The sequence below is a fragment of the Schistocerca cancellata genome, chromosome 2 (assembly GCF_023864275.1).
Source record: "Schistocerca cancellata isolate TAMUIC-IGC-003103 chromosome 2, iqSchCanc2.1, whole genome shotgun sequence".
NCBI lineage: Eukaryota > Metazoa > Arthropoda > Insecta > Orthoptera > Acrididae > Schistocerca > Schistocerca cancellata.
Genome location: NC_064627.1, coordinates 690,263,277 through 690,283,901, shown reverse-complemented (window position 1 = coordinate 690,283,901; position 20,625 = coordinate 690,263,277). Strand labels below are relative to the sequence as shown.

The window sequence follows — 20,625 nt, the reverse complement described above, 5'->3', positions numbered from 1 at the left end:
TATAAGTAGCTGAACATAACCAATTACAGTCAATGATCGGTCCACGGATGTTCAATTAGTAATGCAATACATTTTTTTCCTCGGCCAATGTCGGTTGAAAAAATGCAGAATTTGCTGTGGGACATCATGATACTTCCGTTTCAGCCTTTACAGTTCTCACATATGGCGACACTATATATAGCGTTGTAACCTGCTTACTTGTCGTATATGAGGTGTCTAGGAAACCTGCTTTCACGGATCGCTAGATAAAAATTCAAGCAAATCGTATTAATGAAGTTTATTACAAATTAAAATGATTACAATACTTAACTTTGTATTAAACAGATGTGGCGCAAGCAAAGGGCAACAGACAAACAAGAAATCCTTTCAGTTCATACAATTCGTAATACAGGAGAAGTAATACAGTTCCTAAGTCGCTGCTATACAAGCGCCTACTCTTGATGCTGCTATGGAAGTCACACAATTACTGATCTTCAACTGGGCCACGGTTAGGCGGTGCGGCAATTTGTCCCCTCCGTGTTGAGGGCGCTGCTGTCGGGTTGTCGTCCTAGAAGGGGTCGGTCCGGGTGCAGTTGGCTGATGCCGTCTCACAGCCATCTCTGCTCTAGTGTTCCCGCCTGGCGTGCCAGCACGTGACTTTATGTCGAAACATAGGCCTATAGCCTTCAAAATAGCGTCTGTAACGGACGTTTGTACCATGCAGAGAGCTGTCATTGAGCTTCTTTTGGTGGAAAACAAGAGCATTGCAGATATTAATAATCACTTGCAGAATGTCTACAGAGACTTGGCAGTGAACAAAAGCTTGGCGAGTCTTTGGGAATGGCGTCTGTCATCACAGCAAGGTCGCACAGATTTGTCCTTCATCCCATGTGCCAGCTGGCCGCACACAGAATGTACAGACACTGTCTTTCAAGGTGATCAATGAATCACAATCAAAAGCCCCGCTTTTCAACTGGATGTCTTCGTTGGTAGTTCTGACACACTCATGTGCCAGGTCTGTACTCCAAGGTGTTTGCCCACTGCATTCCTCACTGTCTAATAGAAGGCCGTAAAGAGTAATGAAGGACAATCCGTGAAAAGTTGCTTTCACGTTACGAGGCGGATTGTGGCAATTTTTTGTCAATTACCATTACATGTGATGGAACATAGGTTCATCACATTGAACCAGAAACAAAACAGCAATCCGTGGAGTGGTGCCACACCATCTCTCCCCCAAATATGAAGTTCAAAGCCACATCTTCAGCCAGTAATGTAATGGTGATGCTCTTCTGGAACTTTGAAGGGGTTGTTCTATTTGATGTCCTCCCTGATTATGCAGTGATCAATTCTGAAGTGTATTGAGCTACCCTCAGGAAACTGAAGAAATGACATCAGCATGTTCATCATCACAAAAATACAAATGAGTTTCTTCTTCTCCACAATAACACAAGGTGTCAACACAAGTCCATGCACCCAAGAGAAGTTCACAAAACATCACTGGGCTGTTCTTCCTCATGTGCACTACAGCCCAGTTCGTGCACCTTCTGAATTCCATCTGTTTAGTCAGATTGAGGATGCACTTTGCCAGAAGCAGTACCTGGATGATGAGTAGGTTATTGATGCAAAAAGACATTGACCCTGATGTCGACCAGTAGAGTCCCCAACTAGCCGCAGTAGCAGCAGCAGCAGTAGTAGTAGTAGTAGTAGTAGTAGTAGCAGCAGTAGTAGTGGTGGTGGTAGTGGTGGTAATACTACTAGTACAGTAGCAGTTTCATGTCACATTCTCAACTAACTGTACCAAAATAACCACACACATTTTTTGATATATGGCAGAATTATCCTTCAACTAACACTGATTTTTGTTGTTGGTGTGTCTTGGGGTGATGAAAATTTGATATAAATGTACACTCCTGGAAATGGAAAAAAGAACACATTGACACCGGTGTGTCAGACCCACCATACTTGCTCCGGACACTGCGAGAGGGGTGTACAAGCAATGATCACACGCACGGCACAGCGGACACACCAGGAACCGCGGTGGGCCGTCGAATGGCGCTAGCTGCGCAGCATTTGTGCACCGCTGCCGTCAGTGTCAGCCAGTTTGCCGTGGCATACGGAGCTCCATCGCAGTCTTTAACACTGGTAGCATGCCGCGACAGCGTGGACGTGAACCGTATGTGCAGTTGACGGACTTTGAGCGAGGGCGTATAGTGGGCATGCGGGAGGCCGGGTGGACGTACCGCCGAATTGCTCAACACGTGGGGCGTGAGGTCTCCACAGTACATCGATGTTGTCGCCAGTGGTCGGCGGAAGGTGCACGTGCCCGTCGACCTGGGACCGGACCGCAGCGACGCACGGATGCACGCCAAGACCGTAGGATCCTACGCAGTACCGTAGGTGACCGCACCGCCACTTCCCAGCAAATTAGGGACACTGTTGCTCCTGGGGTATCGGCGAGGACCATTCGCAACCGTCTCCATGAAGCTGGGCTACGGTCCCGCACACCGTTAGGCCGTCTTCCGCTCACGCCCCAACATCGTGCAGCCCGCCTCCAGTGGTGTCGCGACAGGCGTGAATGGAGGGACGAATGGAGACGTGTCGTCTTCAGCGATGAGAGTCGCTTCTGCCTTGGTGCCAATGATGGTCGTATGTGTGTTTGGCACCGTGCAGGTGAGCGCCACAATCAGGACTGCATACGACCGAGGCACACAGGGCCAACACCCGGCATCATGGTGTGGGGAGCGATCTCCTACACTGGCCGTACACCACTGGTGATCGTCGAGGGGACACTGAATAGTGTACGGTACATCCAAACCGTCATCGAACCCATCGTTCTACCATTCCTAGACCGGCAAGGGAACTTGCTGTTCCAACAGGACAATGCATGTCCGCATGTATCCCGTGCCACCCAACGTGCTCTAGAAGGTGTAAGTCAACTACCCTGGCCAGCAAGATCTCCGGATCTGTCCCCCATTGAGCATGTTTGGGACTGGATGAAGCGTCGTCTCACGCGGTCTGCACGTCCAGCACGAACGCTGGTCCAACTGAGGCGCCAGGTGGAAATGGCATGGCAAGCCATTCCACCGGACTACATCCAGCATCTCTACGATCGTCTCCATGGGAGAATAGCAGCCTGCATTGCTGCGAAAGGTGGATATACACTGTACTAGTGGCGACATTGTGCATGCTCTGTTGCCTGTGTCTATGTGCCTGTGGTTCTGTCAGTGTGATCATGTGATGTATCTGACCCCAGGAATGTGTCAATAAAGTTTCCCCTTCCTGGGACAATGAATTCACGGTGTTCTTATTTCAATTTCCAGGAGTGTGGATGAAAATTAAAGTTCTATCATTCATCCTATAAACAGATTGCAATCTTATGTCCAGGCTAGTATTGCATTTTTAAGTGATTTTTAAATGATTCCTCGCATAAGCAGTGTTTTACATTATTCATAAGTCAGCTAATTTGCAGCGGATTTTTGAATGGTGAAAGCTGAGAAATCTGAAATGTGAGCAATATGTGAAAGGTTTTTATATTTGCCGGCCGCTGTGGCTGAGCGGGTCTAGGTGATTCAGTCTGAAACCGCACTGCTGCTAAGGCCACAGGTTGGAATCCTGCCTCAGGTATGGATGTGTGTGATGTCCTTAGGTTAGTTAGGTTTAATTAGTTCTAAGTCTATGGCACTGATGATCTCAGATGTTAAGTCCCATAGTGCTTAGAACCATTTGAACCCCTTGTTTTTATATTCGTATTCAATGGGTGGGGTAGTGGGAGATCTATTTGTCAGCTTACATGCTTCCATTGAATTTGTAAATCATTTTTTGATGAATGCCAATATGATCCCTTCAATAATCACACTCGAGCAGGAGGTGTTTGGTGGCCATGACAGTAAGTATCAGGAGATGTGTTCTGAAATGACCACACTTGCGGACTTCAATAAGTTTGACAAGCCTGCTGGGTTGTAGGACATTGAAATGTCTTTGAATGTAGTGAAATACTTCTGATAATTGTTGAACTTTTACTTTTTCATGGTCATAGGGAGTTTGACTTTTATGAGAGCTACTCTGAAATGTTTTGGATGCAGTTTGGACTTCAAATGTTTTGTATGAAGTGGCAGTATGGCAATAAACTGTACAATTTGTGTGTTGCTCAGTGGAAACTACATGGCATTTCACCCCATGCATCTGCATGTTACAGCAAAATTGTAACTAGTAGTGTCCATGTTTCAGTGTAACTGCAACAGAATGCCCCCCGTTCCATTGAAATTGTAACAAATGCACCTTGTTACAGTAAAACTGTAGCAAAATGCTGCATGTTACAGATAAATTGTAACAAACTGCCTCCATGTTACAGCAAAAATTGTAGGAAAAGCCTCATGTTAGTGTAAAATTGTAACAAACTGCCCCTGTGACAGTAAAAATTGAAAAAACGCCACCAGTTACAGTGAAACTGCTACAGGTTGCCCCATATGAGTAAAATTGTAATAATTTGCCCTTTGTTACAGCAAAAAATGTAACATAACACTTCATGACACAGTGAAGATTGAAACAAATTAGTCAGTACACAACTACGTCACAGTAAAATTCACTGATTGCCAGAAGTAACGTTCCACAAGAGCTTTAGGGGCAGACCATAGACCCAACATGACAGGTCTGTACAATCTCCACATCACTCATATATCAATTGTGATGATATGGAGCTACTAACAGGTGCACTGTCATAACTTTAATAATGTTGCATCCTGTTTCCGAAGTCCACTTATCTTCAACACCGTCTTACCACACTGAGTTTCTCCCTCATGTCACTACCCTGGAATAGTGAAAATATACGATGAGATTACCATGCAGTGCACTTTCATTCAGAAGCCTAATATGTGCTAGCCCAGCTATCCAGTGTGCTGTGAATGAGTGTGTCAGTTGTCACCCTTAAGTGGATGGATTTTATGGAAACGTGTGGCGTGCACTTACAGAACTTATCCATCAGAACCCTTCAGAAGAAGTCTTTGCTATGAATTTTGATGTGAGTTGTGCTTCAGTACACTTTATGTATGATACATGAGCACTACTACCTGGTTGATGTTGGTTCAGTATTACTTTTACATTTGTACTTAACAATATAACAAAAAGAATAGTTGTTAGTTACCATAGTGTGGAAATGCTGAGTCACAGAAAGACACAACAAAAATACTGTTGTAAAGTTAGCTTTTGATCAACAACGCTGTTGTCAAAAGAAGACAGCACTCTCTCTCTCTCTCTCTCTCTCTCTCTCTCTCTCTCTCTCTCTCTCTCTCTCTCTCTCACACACACACACACACACACACACACACACACGGACTACCTATGTTATATAAACAGAGTCAGTTGGGTATTTTCATTTGTTTATTAATAAATCAATTGCAGTTTTTTGTGAGATCGATTTTAAACTAGTGTAAACTAAAAAAAAGGTAAACAGTGTTATAATTTGGTGATTATGGCAGCAGATGAGTGCCCAGTCTTCTTAGTTACTCAGTCTCCTTAATAAGGTAATCTAATGACAAAATAACTGAAAGTTCTTCATTACACAAAATAAAAAACTGTGGGATTTTGGTTGGGTTATAGCACAAGGAAACACTCTCATTTCTTTAAGACTCAGTACATTTCATTACAAACGTCTACATTACAACAAGTCGTATAGTCAACTGAATTGTCAAGATGGCATCAGCCGTTAGGTTAACAGAGTCAAAGAACTTGTGATGGCAGTGATAAGTCATTCGTACTAGTCGACACCACACAGACCACCCCTCCCTGCAGTGGGGAGCAGAGTTTGAGTGCAGTGGAAGTGGTGAAGGAGATCGCAATTATGTGATGAGGATGTCCATCTCTGGAGGTTGTTGTGGCAGGGTCCACACTGGGAGGTCAATGTGGAACTCCTGTAGGTGGTTTGGGCGGATGAGGCATCGGCACGTGTGTGAGGATAGAGCAGTGTGGGGAGAGACTGTGTCCCCCACATGATGGGCTGGCAACATTTGAACTGTAACCCTCCCTAGGGGGTTACCGTAGTTTGGGGAGTGTGTGGTTGACCCCACATAGGAGCGGGTGGGAGGTGGTGATCGACTGACAAACTGGGTCCCCGGTTGGGTGGGGCGAATTGTCTTGCAGCTGGATGAAGATGTGGTTGTCCACACGTTTGGGTGGGATGTCAGGTTGTAGAACGACTAGAGGGGCAGGGAGGTGGAGGTGGAGGTGGAGAGAAAAGGCAAGAACCCAAGGAACGGCATTGATGGTGATGTACGCACATGTTCGGGTGAGGGCTGCGGCTGCAGCTCAGAGAGGTCACAACTTGAGTGCGAGTCTTCAGTGCTGGGAGGCTGCATAATGTTGTCAGGTGCGAAAGACGCTGGGTCGAGGTGTGCCGGTTTCATGCGAGCAGCAAACCTTTAACCCGGATGTCCATCGTGTTAGCAGTCCAGTTTATGATGTCATATGGGCCAGAGTATGATGGAGCAAAATAGTGGAAGGGGGTGGAAATGAGGGGTCGGAGAGTGCCGGTGGAAGAGTCGCACAAGACTTCCTCTCGGATGCCGGCAAATTTTGCTTTGGTGAAAGACAGCGAAGAGGAGCTGTTGAGAAGTTGCTGTGTATCTTCATCCTGGTTCTGTAGGGATGCGAGGTCGGAAAGTTCAACAACCGTTGAGATGGTGCTAATGCGGGAAAGGAAATCTGCAATGATGTTGTCAGCACCTTTGACATGGTGGATGTCAGTAGAAAACTGAGAGATGAAATCGAAATGCCGAAAGCGAAAGGTTTTGTATGGCATCTGCAACTGGTTTATGGTTGGTCAGGATGTGGAAAGGTCAGCCCTCAACATTGGGGCAGAAGTGTTTCACTGTCTTATAAATTGCTAAAAGTTTGCGGTCGAAGGCTGAGTATTTTTGTTGGACGCATGAAAGTTTCTTCATAAAGAACTGAAGTGGCGTGACCACGCCATTGTGGCATTGTTGTAGGACTGCGCTTACTGTGGAGTCACTGTCATCCACGGTGATAAAGAGTTCAGCATCCAAGATTGGATGAGTGAAGGTGACAGCTCGTGTGAGAGTGTCTTTCAGGGCCTGGAAGGCTGCGCGTTGGTACCATCCATGGAATGGTGTGCATCCCTGAAGCTTGCTTGCTGGTGAGGGCGTTAGTGAGGGCAAACTGTGTGTTAGCTGCTGCAGGCAAATGACTATGGTAGTAGTTTATTGTCCCCAGAAACCCAACGGAGCTCTTTGTATCAGGTAGGGAGTGGCATGGATAAGATTGATTGTACTTTAAATTCAGGGGGTTGTATACTGGCGGCCGAGAATGTGTACCGCAGGAATTGGATAGATTTTTGGTGCAGTTGCAGTTTGTCAGTGTTGATATTGACTCCATTTGATGAGAGAGCATCCTTTACTATTGTGATGTGGCGTTCGGGATCTTGCACAGATTTGCTGAAAATCAGGATATCGTCGACGTAAACGAAACAGAAGTTGACATGGAGCAAGAGAGAGTCAATGAAGCGTTGCCACATCTGGGTAGTGTTCTTTAACCTGACTGACATGAAATGGTAGTCATACAATGCGATGGGAGTGATAATTTCTGTTTTCGGAATATCTTCGGATGCGACTGGGATTTGGTGATAAGCACATTTTCAATCCAGCACACTGAAAATTGTAGCAAGAAGGTGAGTGAAGTCAGAAATGTTCAGTATAGGATAATTGACCATCACAGTTCTAGAGTTCAAGCGTCTGTAATCACCACACATACGAAAGGAGCCATCCTGTTTGGGGGTGAGGGGTATGGGTGATGACTAGTTACTATTGGAGGGCTGTAAAATTCCTGCCTCAAGATGTTCCTGTATTTGCTGGTGAGCCAAGCGTAACTAGAGTGGCTGAAGGTGGCAAGCCTTGTGGCGAATAGGGGGGTCCTCGGACGTGATGGTGCGATGAACAGTTCTGTTCATGATGGTGTTAACTGAATGTTCGATGACTGCACATGGGCGGGGCATGGTATCGGTAGAGTTATTAGGGGCGCATGGCCTGGAAGCAGTGTAGCTGTCTGCTTGAGAAGGGAATGGCTGTGGAAAAGTCACATTTTTGTTATGTTTACACTGGCTCGGATGCCAGTTTACAAGTGCTGAGCATGAGGCGGGCATGAGCGTTGCACATAGAGGCTGTCTATTGTCCATAGTGTGCCAGAGAGGCATGCTTCGAGGTGGCAGTGGTGCTGCGGCACGTGGAGCTATGGAGCGAGCCGTGCGAAGAGGCATGAGAGGGGGAGGGAATGTTTATCAACATATTGGGCGGGCACTTGGGTGGCGGTGGGGAGGCTTGGTTCAGAGCTAGCTAAAGCCAGACACGTGGCAACCATACTTGGACATCATAAAAGAGGTCCGATTTCCATGCTATTGGAAGTACAGTAAAGGGTCATTCAGTTGTTATGGTAATTGTTTGGAGACATAGGAAATGTTTGTTGCTAAGCAGTAATGGGTTGATCAAGTATAGCCACTCCACAGCAAGACATACCTAGACTTTACCACGAAATTCAACAAAGTTTGCAAGAACTTCTTTGCGGAGCAGAAAGATATCTCAGGAGAATCAGCTACTGTGTGTTTCAAGCTGTGATCAATTCGTATGTATGCCAGATATCCAACAATGCATTTTAATCACATTAGTGCAATGACAGGATGAAAGAGGATTACATTCCTAAATTCTCAGAAATGATAAGTTCACAAAGGTACATTTATCACATTGGAACAACTGAAATAAAATGTTCAAACTTACCTACGTTCTGTATTTTAATTTAAAAAAACTACCTGTTACCAACTGTTTGTCTAAAATTGTGAGCCATATGTTTGTGACTATTACAGCGCCATCTATCACAAAGCGAAAAAAGTGGTCCAACTATAATATTCATATTTCTTTACGTACTACCCAAATATGTAATAAAAACTGGGGGTTCTTATTTTAAAAAATCCATTTGACCTATGGCAGCGCCATCTAGTGGGCTAACCATAGTGCCATCTAGTTTCCTCCTTCAAGCTAGACAAGTTTTGTTCTTTGTAGTTTTTTCGTTTGATGCTTATTTTGTGAGAGTCACGATCAATGGATCACCCTGTATGTCAAAATTTGTAAAAAGACAGTTTGTTGTGCAACATGACCAAGTGTCAAAGCATAACAAACTGCTAGCTTCCACCACTGACAGCTCTTTCTCACCAACTGACAAAGCATTTTCCCATTCTTTGTATACAAAACCAGACGCTTTCTGTTATGCAGGTAACACCACATTTACTAGTCAGTTCAACAATTTTATTTTAATAGCTGTGATTCTTGGAATTATATGACTCTTTGGTCAATTGTACTTAGTTTTTACAATAATGCACATAACTGAAAATGTAGGAAAAATTGGCATTTTTATGTCTTTAACTAAGCTATTCAGATTTGGTTATTAATCAATCTTTGAATCGGTGTGTATCAGATGTGATTTAGAAACATGAATGCCGTTGTGCAATAATGCCTTCAGTTTGTATGCACTAATAAACATTTAAATAAAGTTATAATTCTTTATACTTTTCCTTTGAACATAAAAACAAAAATTGTAGAGAAGTTATTTTACAGAGATATGACATTTTTCTATTCAGTGACAACATTGGTTTAATTATAGTATGGATTATATCTCCCTGTACTGACAAAGTCGTTAGTGTTTGTTTGTATACCTGATTTGGTTCAAAAATGGTTCAAATGGCCCTGAGCACTATGGGACGTAACATCTGTGGTCATCAGTCCCCTAGAACTTAGAACTACTTAAACCTAACTAACCTAAGAACATCACACACATCCATGCCCGAGGCAGGATTCGAACCTGCGACCGTAGCAGTCGCGCGGTTCCGGACTGCACGCCTAGAACCGCTAGACCACCACGGCCGGCACCTGATTTGGTCAAAATTTGGAAATGTGTTTATGATATGAAGAAAATGCTATGGTATTGATCTCTTCGTCAATGGTAGAAGAAGGTGTTCTAAGGACTTGCTTCATTATAAAATGTTTATGTGGCAAAACTGGTTTTCAGGTTTGCAACCAATCATCAGATGTCTCAAACATTATTAAGAATTGTCTTTGCCCAAGATTTGATAGGAGCAACAACATGACAACTTATATGCTATGTGATAGGTCAGATTTCTGATCCTGTCATATTAACTGACACATTTGTCACTAATAAGGATTAGCCAACAACTGAACATCTGTGTAGTGTGTTTGTGAATGTGTGTACTTTTGCTAGAAAAAGAGCTAGCAATTGGAAGCTAGTGTGACTACTGTTTTCTGTTATGTGTCTTTGTGCTCCATGCATCAATTTGCTATAGGTGAGTGATTTAATTTCCTTTATTTTATGTATAGCTTCTTCCTGGAATTTCTATTATTGCTATGAAATGCTATTTTCATAGTTAAAAACAAATTTTAAAGTTCCAGGATATGTATGTGATTGATTTGCGGAGCGATACATTAACAGTACCTACTAAGGCAATGAGAGAAGCAATGTACAATGCGGAAGTTGGAGATGATGTTTATGAAGAAGATCCTACTGTGAAAGGTATGTATGTGCATATATTTCAGTGAAGTAACTGAATCTTAGGCTTTTTAAAGTGATACATTATGGTAAAATTTTCATGAAAGAAGTGTGCAATGTTTTGTTGTCATGTGAATTAGTGACAGATTCGGTGTAGACAGAACTTTTATATGATTACGTGATTTGTTTTGTTTCCTTGTAATTCCTTTGTACAACAGTAACAGTCAGAGAGAGACAAGGTGCAACATATGCCCTCACCTTCCATACAATGCACTGGTATTGCATCACTCTCTGTGTGATGTTGAGAGTATTTGTGCTAATTCTCATGAATGATTCAGAAGGTTTCTAGCAATAGTGCAGCAGGGATGCACATAAGGTTAATTCATCAGAATAAAAGCATACAAATTCCCCAAGGAATGAAAAGCATATTAGATTCAGTTTGAGGTGTACATGATACAAATTGTCTTTAAGGACATTGTAAACCCTCCTTAGAAGAATAAATCATCAATCAGGAGTACTAGAAGGAATGCCCCCAATATGTTCTTGATAGAAAGAATTGCAGTTGTTGGTTGGAAGGAAGTAGCAATTACATCAATCTGCAACATTTCAAGTCCATTACCACAAATTACTCAGCTACTTGTTCCTGAAAATAGAATTCCATAGGTTTGTGCATCTCCCTTGTTTTGTGATATGGCACCTTGTAATTCTTCAAGGTGAGGACAACTCCAGGAGGATGCTGTTTTGAAATGTATAGGAACATAATGAAAGTTGCAAGATCACATCCCCATATCATCCCCAATAACCATTCCACCATAGCTCTCAGGGACAAAGAATCTTATGGGTTAAATATTTGTGATGCCAAAGAACTTAGTCTGTAGAGAATTGAGTGTCATAAAAGCTCCTTCTTCTTGAATTCAGAATATGATTACACAACACAACTTGTAACTTTTTCCTGTGATTACTCTCTAACAATGTCAGCAAGCCGAGGAACTAATAACAAACCTTCATATGTATGAGAATTTGCTTTATTTTCACAGACGCTGTATCTACCACAAAACATTTTGAGTATGTAGTGAATGAAAGAGATTACAAAAAGACATTAAATCACTCAAAGTGATAAATCTTTTCAATGTGTTTGGGTTTCTGGTACACACTTAAAACTTGTACTGATTTGGAAGTTCCAGCTCTTTAAACATCTACATCTACAGGGTTACTCTGCAATTCACACTTAAGTGCCTGGCAGAGGGTTCATTGAACCATTTTCATACTAATTCTCTACCATTCCAGTCTTGAATGGAATATGGGAAAAAGGAACACATAAATCTTTCCATTTGAGCACTGATTTCTCTTATTTTATTATGATGATCATTTCTCCATACGTAGGTGGGTCTCAACAAAATATTTACACATTCAGAAGAGAAAGTTGGTGATTGAAATTTTGTAAATAGATCTCGCCACAAAGAAAACCGCTTTGTTTCAGTGACTGCCATCCCAACTCGCGTATCATATCAGTGACACTCTTACCCCTATTACACGATAACATGAAACGAGCTGCCCTTCTTTGCACTTTTTTGATGTCCTCCCTCAATCCTACCTGGTAAGGATCCCATACCGCGCAGTAATATTCCAGCAGAGGACAAGCTGTCTCTTTAGTGAGTTTGTCACATCTTCTAAGTGTTCTACCAACAAAGCCCAGTCTTTGTTCCGCCCTCCCCACAATATTATCTATGTGGTCTTTCCAATTTAAGTTGCTCATAATTGTAATTCCTTGGTATTTAGTTGAATTGACAGTCCTTAGATTTGTGTGATTTATCATATATCCAAAATTTATCAGATTTCTTTTAGTACCCATGTGGATGACCTCACACTTTTCTTTGTTTAGTGCTAATTGCTACTTTTCGCACTATACAGAAATTCTCTCTTGATCATTTTGTAATTGGAATTGATCATCTGATGATTTTACTAGACAGTAAATTACAGCATCATCTGCAAACAATCTAAGTGTGGGCTGCTCAGATTATCACCTAGATCATTTATATAAATCAGGAGCAGCAGAGGGCCTATGACACTACCTTGTGGAATGCCAGATATCACTTCTGTTCTAATAAATGATTTACCATCTGGCACTACAAACTGTGACCTCTCTGAGAGGAAATCACTAATCCAGTCACACAACTGAGACGATACTCCATATAAACGCAATTTGATTAATAGTCACTTGTGAGGAACGGTATCAAAAGCCTTCTGGAAATCTAGGAATATATAATCAATCTGAGATCCCTTGTCGACAGCACTCATTACTTCATGGGAATAAAGAGCTAGCTGTGTTGCACAAGAATGATATTTTCTGAATCCATGTTGGTTATGTAGCAATAAGTCATTTTCTCCAAGGTGATTCATAGTGTTTGAGTACAGTATATGCTCCAAAATACTACTGAAAATTGAGGTCAGTGGTATGGGTCTGTAATTCAATGGGTTACTCCTGTTTCCCTTCTTGAATATTGGTGTGACCTGAGCTACTTTACAGTCTTTAGGAACAGGCCTTTCGTCAAGTGAGTGGTTGTATATGATTGCTAAGAAAGGTGCTATTGTGTCTGGATACTCTGGAAGGAACCTGATTGGTATACCATCTGGACTGGAAGACTTGCCTTTCTTAAGTGATTTGAGTTGTTTTGCAACACCTAAGATATCTACTTTTATGTCACTCATGCTAACAGCTCTTCTGGTTTCGAATTCTGGAATATTTACTTCATCTTCTTTCATGAAGGAATTATGGAAAACTGTATTTATGAGTACTAACTCCGCTTTAGTGGTACCATCATCGGTAACATTTCCATCACTATTGCGCAATGACGGTATTGACTGTTTTTTTCCACTGGTGTACTTTACATACGACCAGAACCTCTTTGGGTTTTCTATCATATTTTGAGACAATATTTCATTGTGGTAACTATTAAAAGAATCTCAGATTGACATCCGCACTAAATTTGCAACTTCCGTGAAACTTAGTCAGCATTGGGGATTTTGCATTCTTCTGAATTTGGCATGCTTTCTTCATTGCTTCTGCAACAGTGTTCTGACATGTTTTGTGTACCATGGTGGATCAGTCTTATTGACTTATGCGGTATGAATCTATCTATTGCTGACGATACTGTGTCTTTGAATTTGAGCCATATCTGGTCTACACTTGCATAATTAGCTTGGAAGGAATGGAGACTCTCTCTTAGGAAGGCAAGATGCGAATTTTTATTGGTTGTTGTAAATAGATATATTTTGCATTTATTTTTAGTGGTTTTGGTTGATATGGTTTTGACCCTTGCTACAATGACTTTGTTTTCACTAATCCCTGTATCTGTCATGACGTTCTCTGTTAGATCAGGATTATTTGTGTCTAAGAGGTCAAGTGTGTTTTCGCAATCATTGACAATTTGTGTGGGCTCATGAAGTAATTGTTCAAAGTAATTCTCAGAGAAAGCATTTAGTACAATTTCGAAGATGTTTTCTGTGTACCACCGACTTTGAACATGTATTTTCGCCAACAAATCTGATCCACCAATAACTCAAAAAAATTTTTGTAACTGTAATAAGCTGTTTTAAAATACAACAGGGAATCTGAGGATAAGAAAATGACTACTAATTGTTTACCAATGTAATTTATTCCAGTCCTCTCAAAAACTTGTCATATACAATACTGCAGTGCATGAGTTATTCTGATGATGATGCACTGTGGCGACCACAGCCGTTACAAAACACATCAGATGCTTTCACAATTGCAAATAATGACTACCATCAGCTGTAAAATGGAATGAGGACAATGAAAATTTGTGCCGGACCGGGACTCAAACTCGGATTTCCCTATTAGTGCGAGTGGGTGCCTTAACATTTGGCTATCCATTCACAACTCACGGCCAGACCTAAACTTCCATATGTCGTCAACCATATGTCTATGATCTGTATTCGCACATCCATTATGTGTATTCCCGTACAGATCAGACATGGTGCTGAAACTCACATGCTTGGTATCGGCAGATAAATATGATACTGCAGTACCCGTGTTATTCTGATGACAATGAACTGCGGTGACCACACCCATTATGAAACACATCAGATGAATTTGCAGTTGCGAATAATGACTACCATTGGCTGTAGAATGGAATGATGACAATGAAAATATGTGCCAGTCCAGGACTCAAACTCGGATTTCCTGCTTATCGTGAGTGGTCGCCTTACCATTTGGCTATCCATGCACGACTCACGGCCAGACCCAAACTTCTATATGTCATCAACCATACGTCTGTGATCTGTACTCACACATCCATTATGTGTATTCCCATACAGATCTGTTGTTGTGCTTGAAAGTTGCATGTCAAGTATCGGCAGATAAATATGATACTGCAGTGCCTGTGTTATTCTGATGACCATGCACTGTGGCAACCACAGTCATTACGAAACACATCAGATCATCTGTATGGGAATACACATAATGGATGTGTGAATACAGATCATAGACGTATGGTTGACAACATCTGGAAGTTTGGGTCTGGCTGTGAGGTGTGCACGGATAGCCAAATGGTAAAGCAACCGCTCACGATAAATGGGAAATCCAAGTTTGAGACCCAGTCAAGCACAAATTTTCATTGTCGTCATCCCATTCTACATCCGATGGTAGTCATTATGCGCAACTGAGAATTCATCTGATGTGTTAGTCATATACTGTTGACCTCACAAATTAAGTCCCGGGAGACTTAAATTGTAAAAAGTGAACCACATGTGGTTTCAGGTGATCTTTAATAATGTCAACCACAAATTTCTACTCTGAAAACTTAAGCAGTATGACATCTCTCTTACTTCAATGAGCTCTTACCTTCCTAACAGAAAACAGAGAATCACTTTATCTAATGGGATTAAAATGAAGCGGAGTGAGAGGATATAGAATATAGATCTCTGCAATGTGCTCAATAGAGTCTTTAAAGAACTATTCAAAAACTGTGATGTTTGGTCATGAAGGAAGCATGTTACTCAAGAGAGCCCAAATCAACAGTACCAGACTCAACCCACATCGTAGCTGAATAGGCCTGCAGCTGTTTCACTGCAGAAACATTGTCTTAAACTTACAGTCACTCATATTATGCACTCACAAATTCATCACAAATATAATCAACAATATGTAGAATATTTTTTCAGGACAAAGACTGAATGTTTTTAAATGACTTAAAAAAAAAGTAGAATTACTGACCTTTGCTTTAAAATGTCTTTCTTTTTATTGATTTACTTTCTGGTTGCTGTTGCTGGGGAGTTCTGCTATGGAAGTGCTTTTAAAACCAGTTAACTTATTTTTTTTATATGTAATTCATGGTTTTAAATGTTTAATTTTTATCCTTTTTCAACTACAGTAGTATTAACATATTTACACCACAAAATATTTGTATGTATATGGTACTGGGAAATGCACTGCAGCAGCATAGCCTTATAAAAATAGACTTTAATTTAAGTACATATTAGTATATTTCTACAATTATAAATTTTGTGTCCTTCTGATAAATGTCTAAGCTTAGAATCTGAGCTTGTGTTGTGGTTATGAGCTAATCTTAATGCACTATAGAGAAGTAGCTTTGCAGTGGCCCTCACTGCCTTTTTATGGGTTACTTGGCCTGTTTCTCATTCCTGAAAGCTCTCCTGCATAACAGGATTTATCAAATGCAATAGATGGGTGAATGAGTGAATGAAGTAATCTCCTCGAGCTATGCTATGAGTCACAGCTGATGTGGTAAATTCAGATCAAACATTTTCTTCTGTTCGCAGAACAAGCAATAAACAATCTCTGTGTCCTGGGCCATTCTTGTTGGGGGACACAATCTACCACAATGTTGACAATGTATTGACTACTGATACAACAGTGGCATAGAGTCAGTACTCATCAGATGTGTCAAAATACAGTATCACTTCATTAGAACCTGAAATCGTGTAATGACTTCAACACCAACCAATACTCTGCCCTTGAAAATAGTGGAGTGCCCCTCCATATTGTACATCGCTATCTGTCATGAGTGCTTTGGAAATAGGCAACAGTATTTGTACAACACAACTAGTACAGGAGCAGTCTGACAGTGAAGAGCAGAAGTAGGAAGCAAAGGTTGGAAAGGAAAGAATTAAGATCATGAATAACTCATTTCAAAGCCCTGAAATAAAATAGCTGCAGCAGTTCCACTTTTTTAATATTTTATCCATCTTCAGCAACTGTAGTTGTATTTTTTGAAAAAGTCAGCAAAAGAAAAAGGAGCTAAGACCAATATGATCACAGCATATGCTGCCTGCATCGTATTGTTGACACTTGCAAATAAGGCAATAGTTATAACCTTCTGAAGAAGGGCACAAAGTGACTGAAACCAGTTAAGGAAATAAATTTTTTCCATGCAACTGGTTGCTCATTATTTCAGTAACTTTCACTTTTATTTTCAATCACCTCCACTGGTTTTGGTCACTGTGGCCATTTTCATCTGTTTGCAAATGTAGCATTATGGCAGTATGCATTTGATTCCAAGCAATTACTACAATTTTTGATTCTTCAACTTCATGTTCCACATGCTGCGCAAGAAATTCATTGTGACTTTTCAGGTTTTCCCAACAGAGCTGTTAAGAATACACTTCTCAGGTTTGCTGCTGGATAATGTTATGCAAATCCCACAATATTTTGTGACACAACTGTTCAACATGTTCAGATGGTGGTAGTTGCTGTAATCACTGCTGCAAGATGCAGCTGTTGATAATCACATGGTGACATCAAAATTTATTGAGCCAGGAACAGGGATTATGCATGCAAGGGAAGGCTCTCATATTGTCCGCTACTGGGAACCAAAGAGAGGCCCTCCACATGTGCACTGTGAGCAACGACAGTGTTGCTGAATACTCCGGTGGTTAACAACAGGATTAACTCTTGGCAATGCACTGTGTCAGGTTGTACATTGGAGGATCTTCTTTCTCCTGTTTTAATTTAATGGCAGCAACTGCTGTATTCAAGATAGTGCTTAGATGAAATCTTGCACCCTTGTTGATAGGACTGGCCCTGAATGATATTTATGGCCTCCTTAAAAACCACAATCCCAGAATGATACAGCTTGAATCTACTTTTAAAATGTGCAATGTTTTGTATTTAGGAAATTCTCTGCTATTGCTGATTTATCAAGTTGGCCCAGGTGTGTAAATTGATGGTGTTCAACACAACAATGTTGCACAGTGTGATATATCAGCCCAGTATAAGATTTCCCACAGGTGCATGAGATCTTACATCAGCCGCATTTTCTAAGGCCAAAACTGTCTTTGTGAGAGCACAACAAAGTCCTCAGTTTCACTGGTGGACAAAAAACACATTTATATTGTGTCTCTTGAAGAGTCTCTCTGTTCCTGAAGACATGGTGCTAAAACATGGCAAGGAAACCACTGAACCAGGTGCCTCAGCATCTTCATTTACATCCCTACATTGAATATGCTTATCTCAGAATGCATTGCATATCTGCTTATCAGAATAACTGTTCTGATAGAACACTGTTGTTAGGTGTTGCAGGTTACATGTCAGGCTTTCAGGCCTAAGCCCACAAGTGCTCTATGTACCAGGGAGCGTAAGACTCTACCACATTGTGCAAGAGGCCATACATATCTGTACAGCAGGCAGAGTTAATAAAATGGATACCAGATTTCAGCTAAGCACTGCCTGGTATCCAGCACTGGCTGTCATTATATTGAAACAGGAGAAACAAGATCCTCTGATGTGTTTGTTACCCGGCAAGGCGCATTGCCAGGAGTTAATAGAACTTTTAGTTGTTGGCATGTCCAGCAGCACAATCTTTCCCACAGTGCACATGCGGGGAACCTCTATTTGGCTCCCAGCTGGGGACACTAAGACCATAATTTCCTTCCAACAGAGGATGTTTAATTCCTGCTTTTGGCCAGATAAATTTTGATGCCACTACACAATTGCACCAGTTTTATTTTGCAGCAGTGATGTCAGCAACTACCGCCACCTGAATATGTCAAACAGTTGGGTCAATGAAATATTGTGGGACTTGCACAGTGTTATCCGCTGGCAAATCTGAAAGTTTATTTGCAAGAAATTCATTTCAAAGTGCTATAGCAGGATGCTCGGTATTGTGTTCTTGTTGCAAGATCATAATAGTCTTATCACTTTCATTAGCAATTATGCTATTAACTTCATTAATTCACTAAAGAAAATATACTACACGAAGAAACAAAACATATAAGAACAAACCACAACAATTATGTTGTAGACACCAATTTTCATATGCAGCTGACAGGTAACCAGCACCAGAGGTAGCAGAGTGATTGACATCTGTGCTCTGATTAGTTGTTGCTATGGTAGCTGTCCTGTAAGCAGCTAGCTGTCAGTCACTTTGTATTTCTGATACATGTATGGTCATGAAAGTAAAATTTTAGAACTGGTGCAGTACTCTGGACATCAATTATTAGGAATGGTAATCTGTATTTTTAATCCATGTACAGAGCTCAGGAATGTCACCTGTTAAAAAATGTAAAAATGTAATTACAATTGAGAGTATAGGTAACAATGGGTAATGAAGTTAAATTAATAATTTGTGCATACTGGTGAGAATTCACCTCACATTAGTGAGAAAATCATGTGCTTAATAAGTTTTGGATGTAACATCATGTGGTACAAATGAATGAGAGTGCAGAGAGTTGCTCTAGAAAGACAAGCATTTACAGCTGTGTGTGACAGATGTATCACACCTCATTCAGCTGCACTATGTTTGGGGTGGTCTGTATCTGATTGCTTTTAAATAAGCTGTTACTTGCATGCAGATATGATAATAGGATATAATTTGACCAAAACAGTAGACATAGTAACATGGTGATTTCCATTCTTTTTCAGTAGAGTTTTTTTTCTGAAAGACAGAGTTCTACAATAAATACAATTACATCTGAACGAGCTAGTGAAATATAAGCAGATGTGTTAAATTTCTGAGAAAACCGCTCTGAAATTACAGAAATTGAACAGATAGATCTACATGGATGAAAGTATCATGCTGTAATTGAAACAGTATCATGCTATTATAGAAACAGTGACAAAAAATAGGAAGTGGCTATGTTTACAAAAATTGGTGCTAAATCCCAGGGCCTGTAGATTGGTGTACATCACCATATCAAATAAGTTTTTGAATGTTGCAGTACTAATGTGACCTGGAGTAGGATTATTTTTACTGGTGAAAGTAAGCTAATATATATGACTCTGAAGACAGCTACACAGTCTGACAAAAGGACATAGAGCTTTGCAGAAATATCTAGTTCCAATAAACAACAGTACATATGAGGAACTGGAGCTTTGTATGCAACATTGTGGTAAACTGACTTTACAAATTTCAGTAAAGTAATTCTCGGTATGTTGGACTACTTGAGAGTGGATTTGTACAATGAGCCTTACAGGTGGCTAAGCATCTGGTTGGTTGGTTCATTTGCAACATGTAGCACAAGTGAAAATTAATTTGTCCTACTTCAAATAACTTTTCTGGATTTCTGTTAAACTTAATATGAGTGTTACAGTAATTGTTGAATTTGAGTTACTCATATTTCAATCAACCTACTTGCCATTGCAACTATTTTTGTGTATTTTCCTGCAAGCAGACTTCTATGTTAGTACTGTGAAAAATGATGTAGATAGGAAATCACAAAATTTAAATACTTTCAGCTTTGGAACGAAGAGCAGCTGCATTATTTGGGAAAGAAGCTGGACTATTTGTCCCCAGTGGTACTATGGCCAATCTACTTGCAAGTAAGTTCAATAAAAGTTTCTGCGTAATGTCTGAGGACATACATTTTTGTACCATTAGACAGTTCATGTGTTTTTGCTTGCATACTCCCTTCATGTTTCAGTTATGGTTCATTGCAGTCGAAGAGGAACTGAACTCATAGCTGGTGACAAGTCTCATATTTACAAATATGAGCAGGGATCAGCAGCACATGTATGTCCTCTCATTGAACCACCATCTGTTATGTAAAGATACACCATAAGTTGTAGTGACTGGTACGCAGAAATTGCAAAGTGTTTAGGATAAGGTAATT

General features: G+C 40.9%; 1 protein-coding gene across 5 annotated transcripts in view; it reads left to right on the top strand.

Annotated features, from left to right (window-relative positions):
* The window catches only part of LOC126162444 (uncharacterized), a 300,063-nt gene that overhangs the window by 141,152 nt on the left and 138,286 nt on the right, over nucleotides 1–20,625 (top strand). For 3 of the 5 annotated variants that reach the window (XM_049918955.1, XM_049918954.1, XM_049918953.1), the window contains exons 3-5: nucleotides 10,434–10,560; nucleotides 20,252–20,335; nucleotides 20,437–20,525. In XM_049918955.1, the coding sequence (XP_049774912.1) occupies nucleotides 10,434–10,560; nucleotides 20,252–20,335; nucleotides 20,437–20,525 (300 nt within the window). Of the gene's footprint in view, nucleotides 1–10,041; nucleotides 10,334–10,433; nucleotides 10,561–20,251; nucleotides 20,336–20,436; nucleotides 20,526–20,625 lie in introns of all 5 variants that reach the window. The other 2 variants (XM_049918956.1, XM_049918957.1) reach the window with 1 other exon arrangement.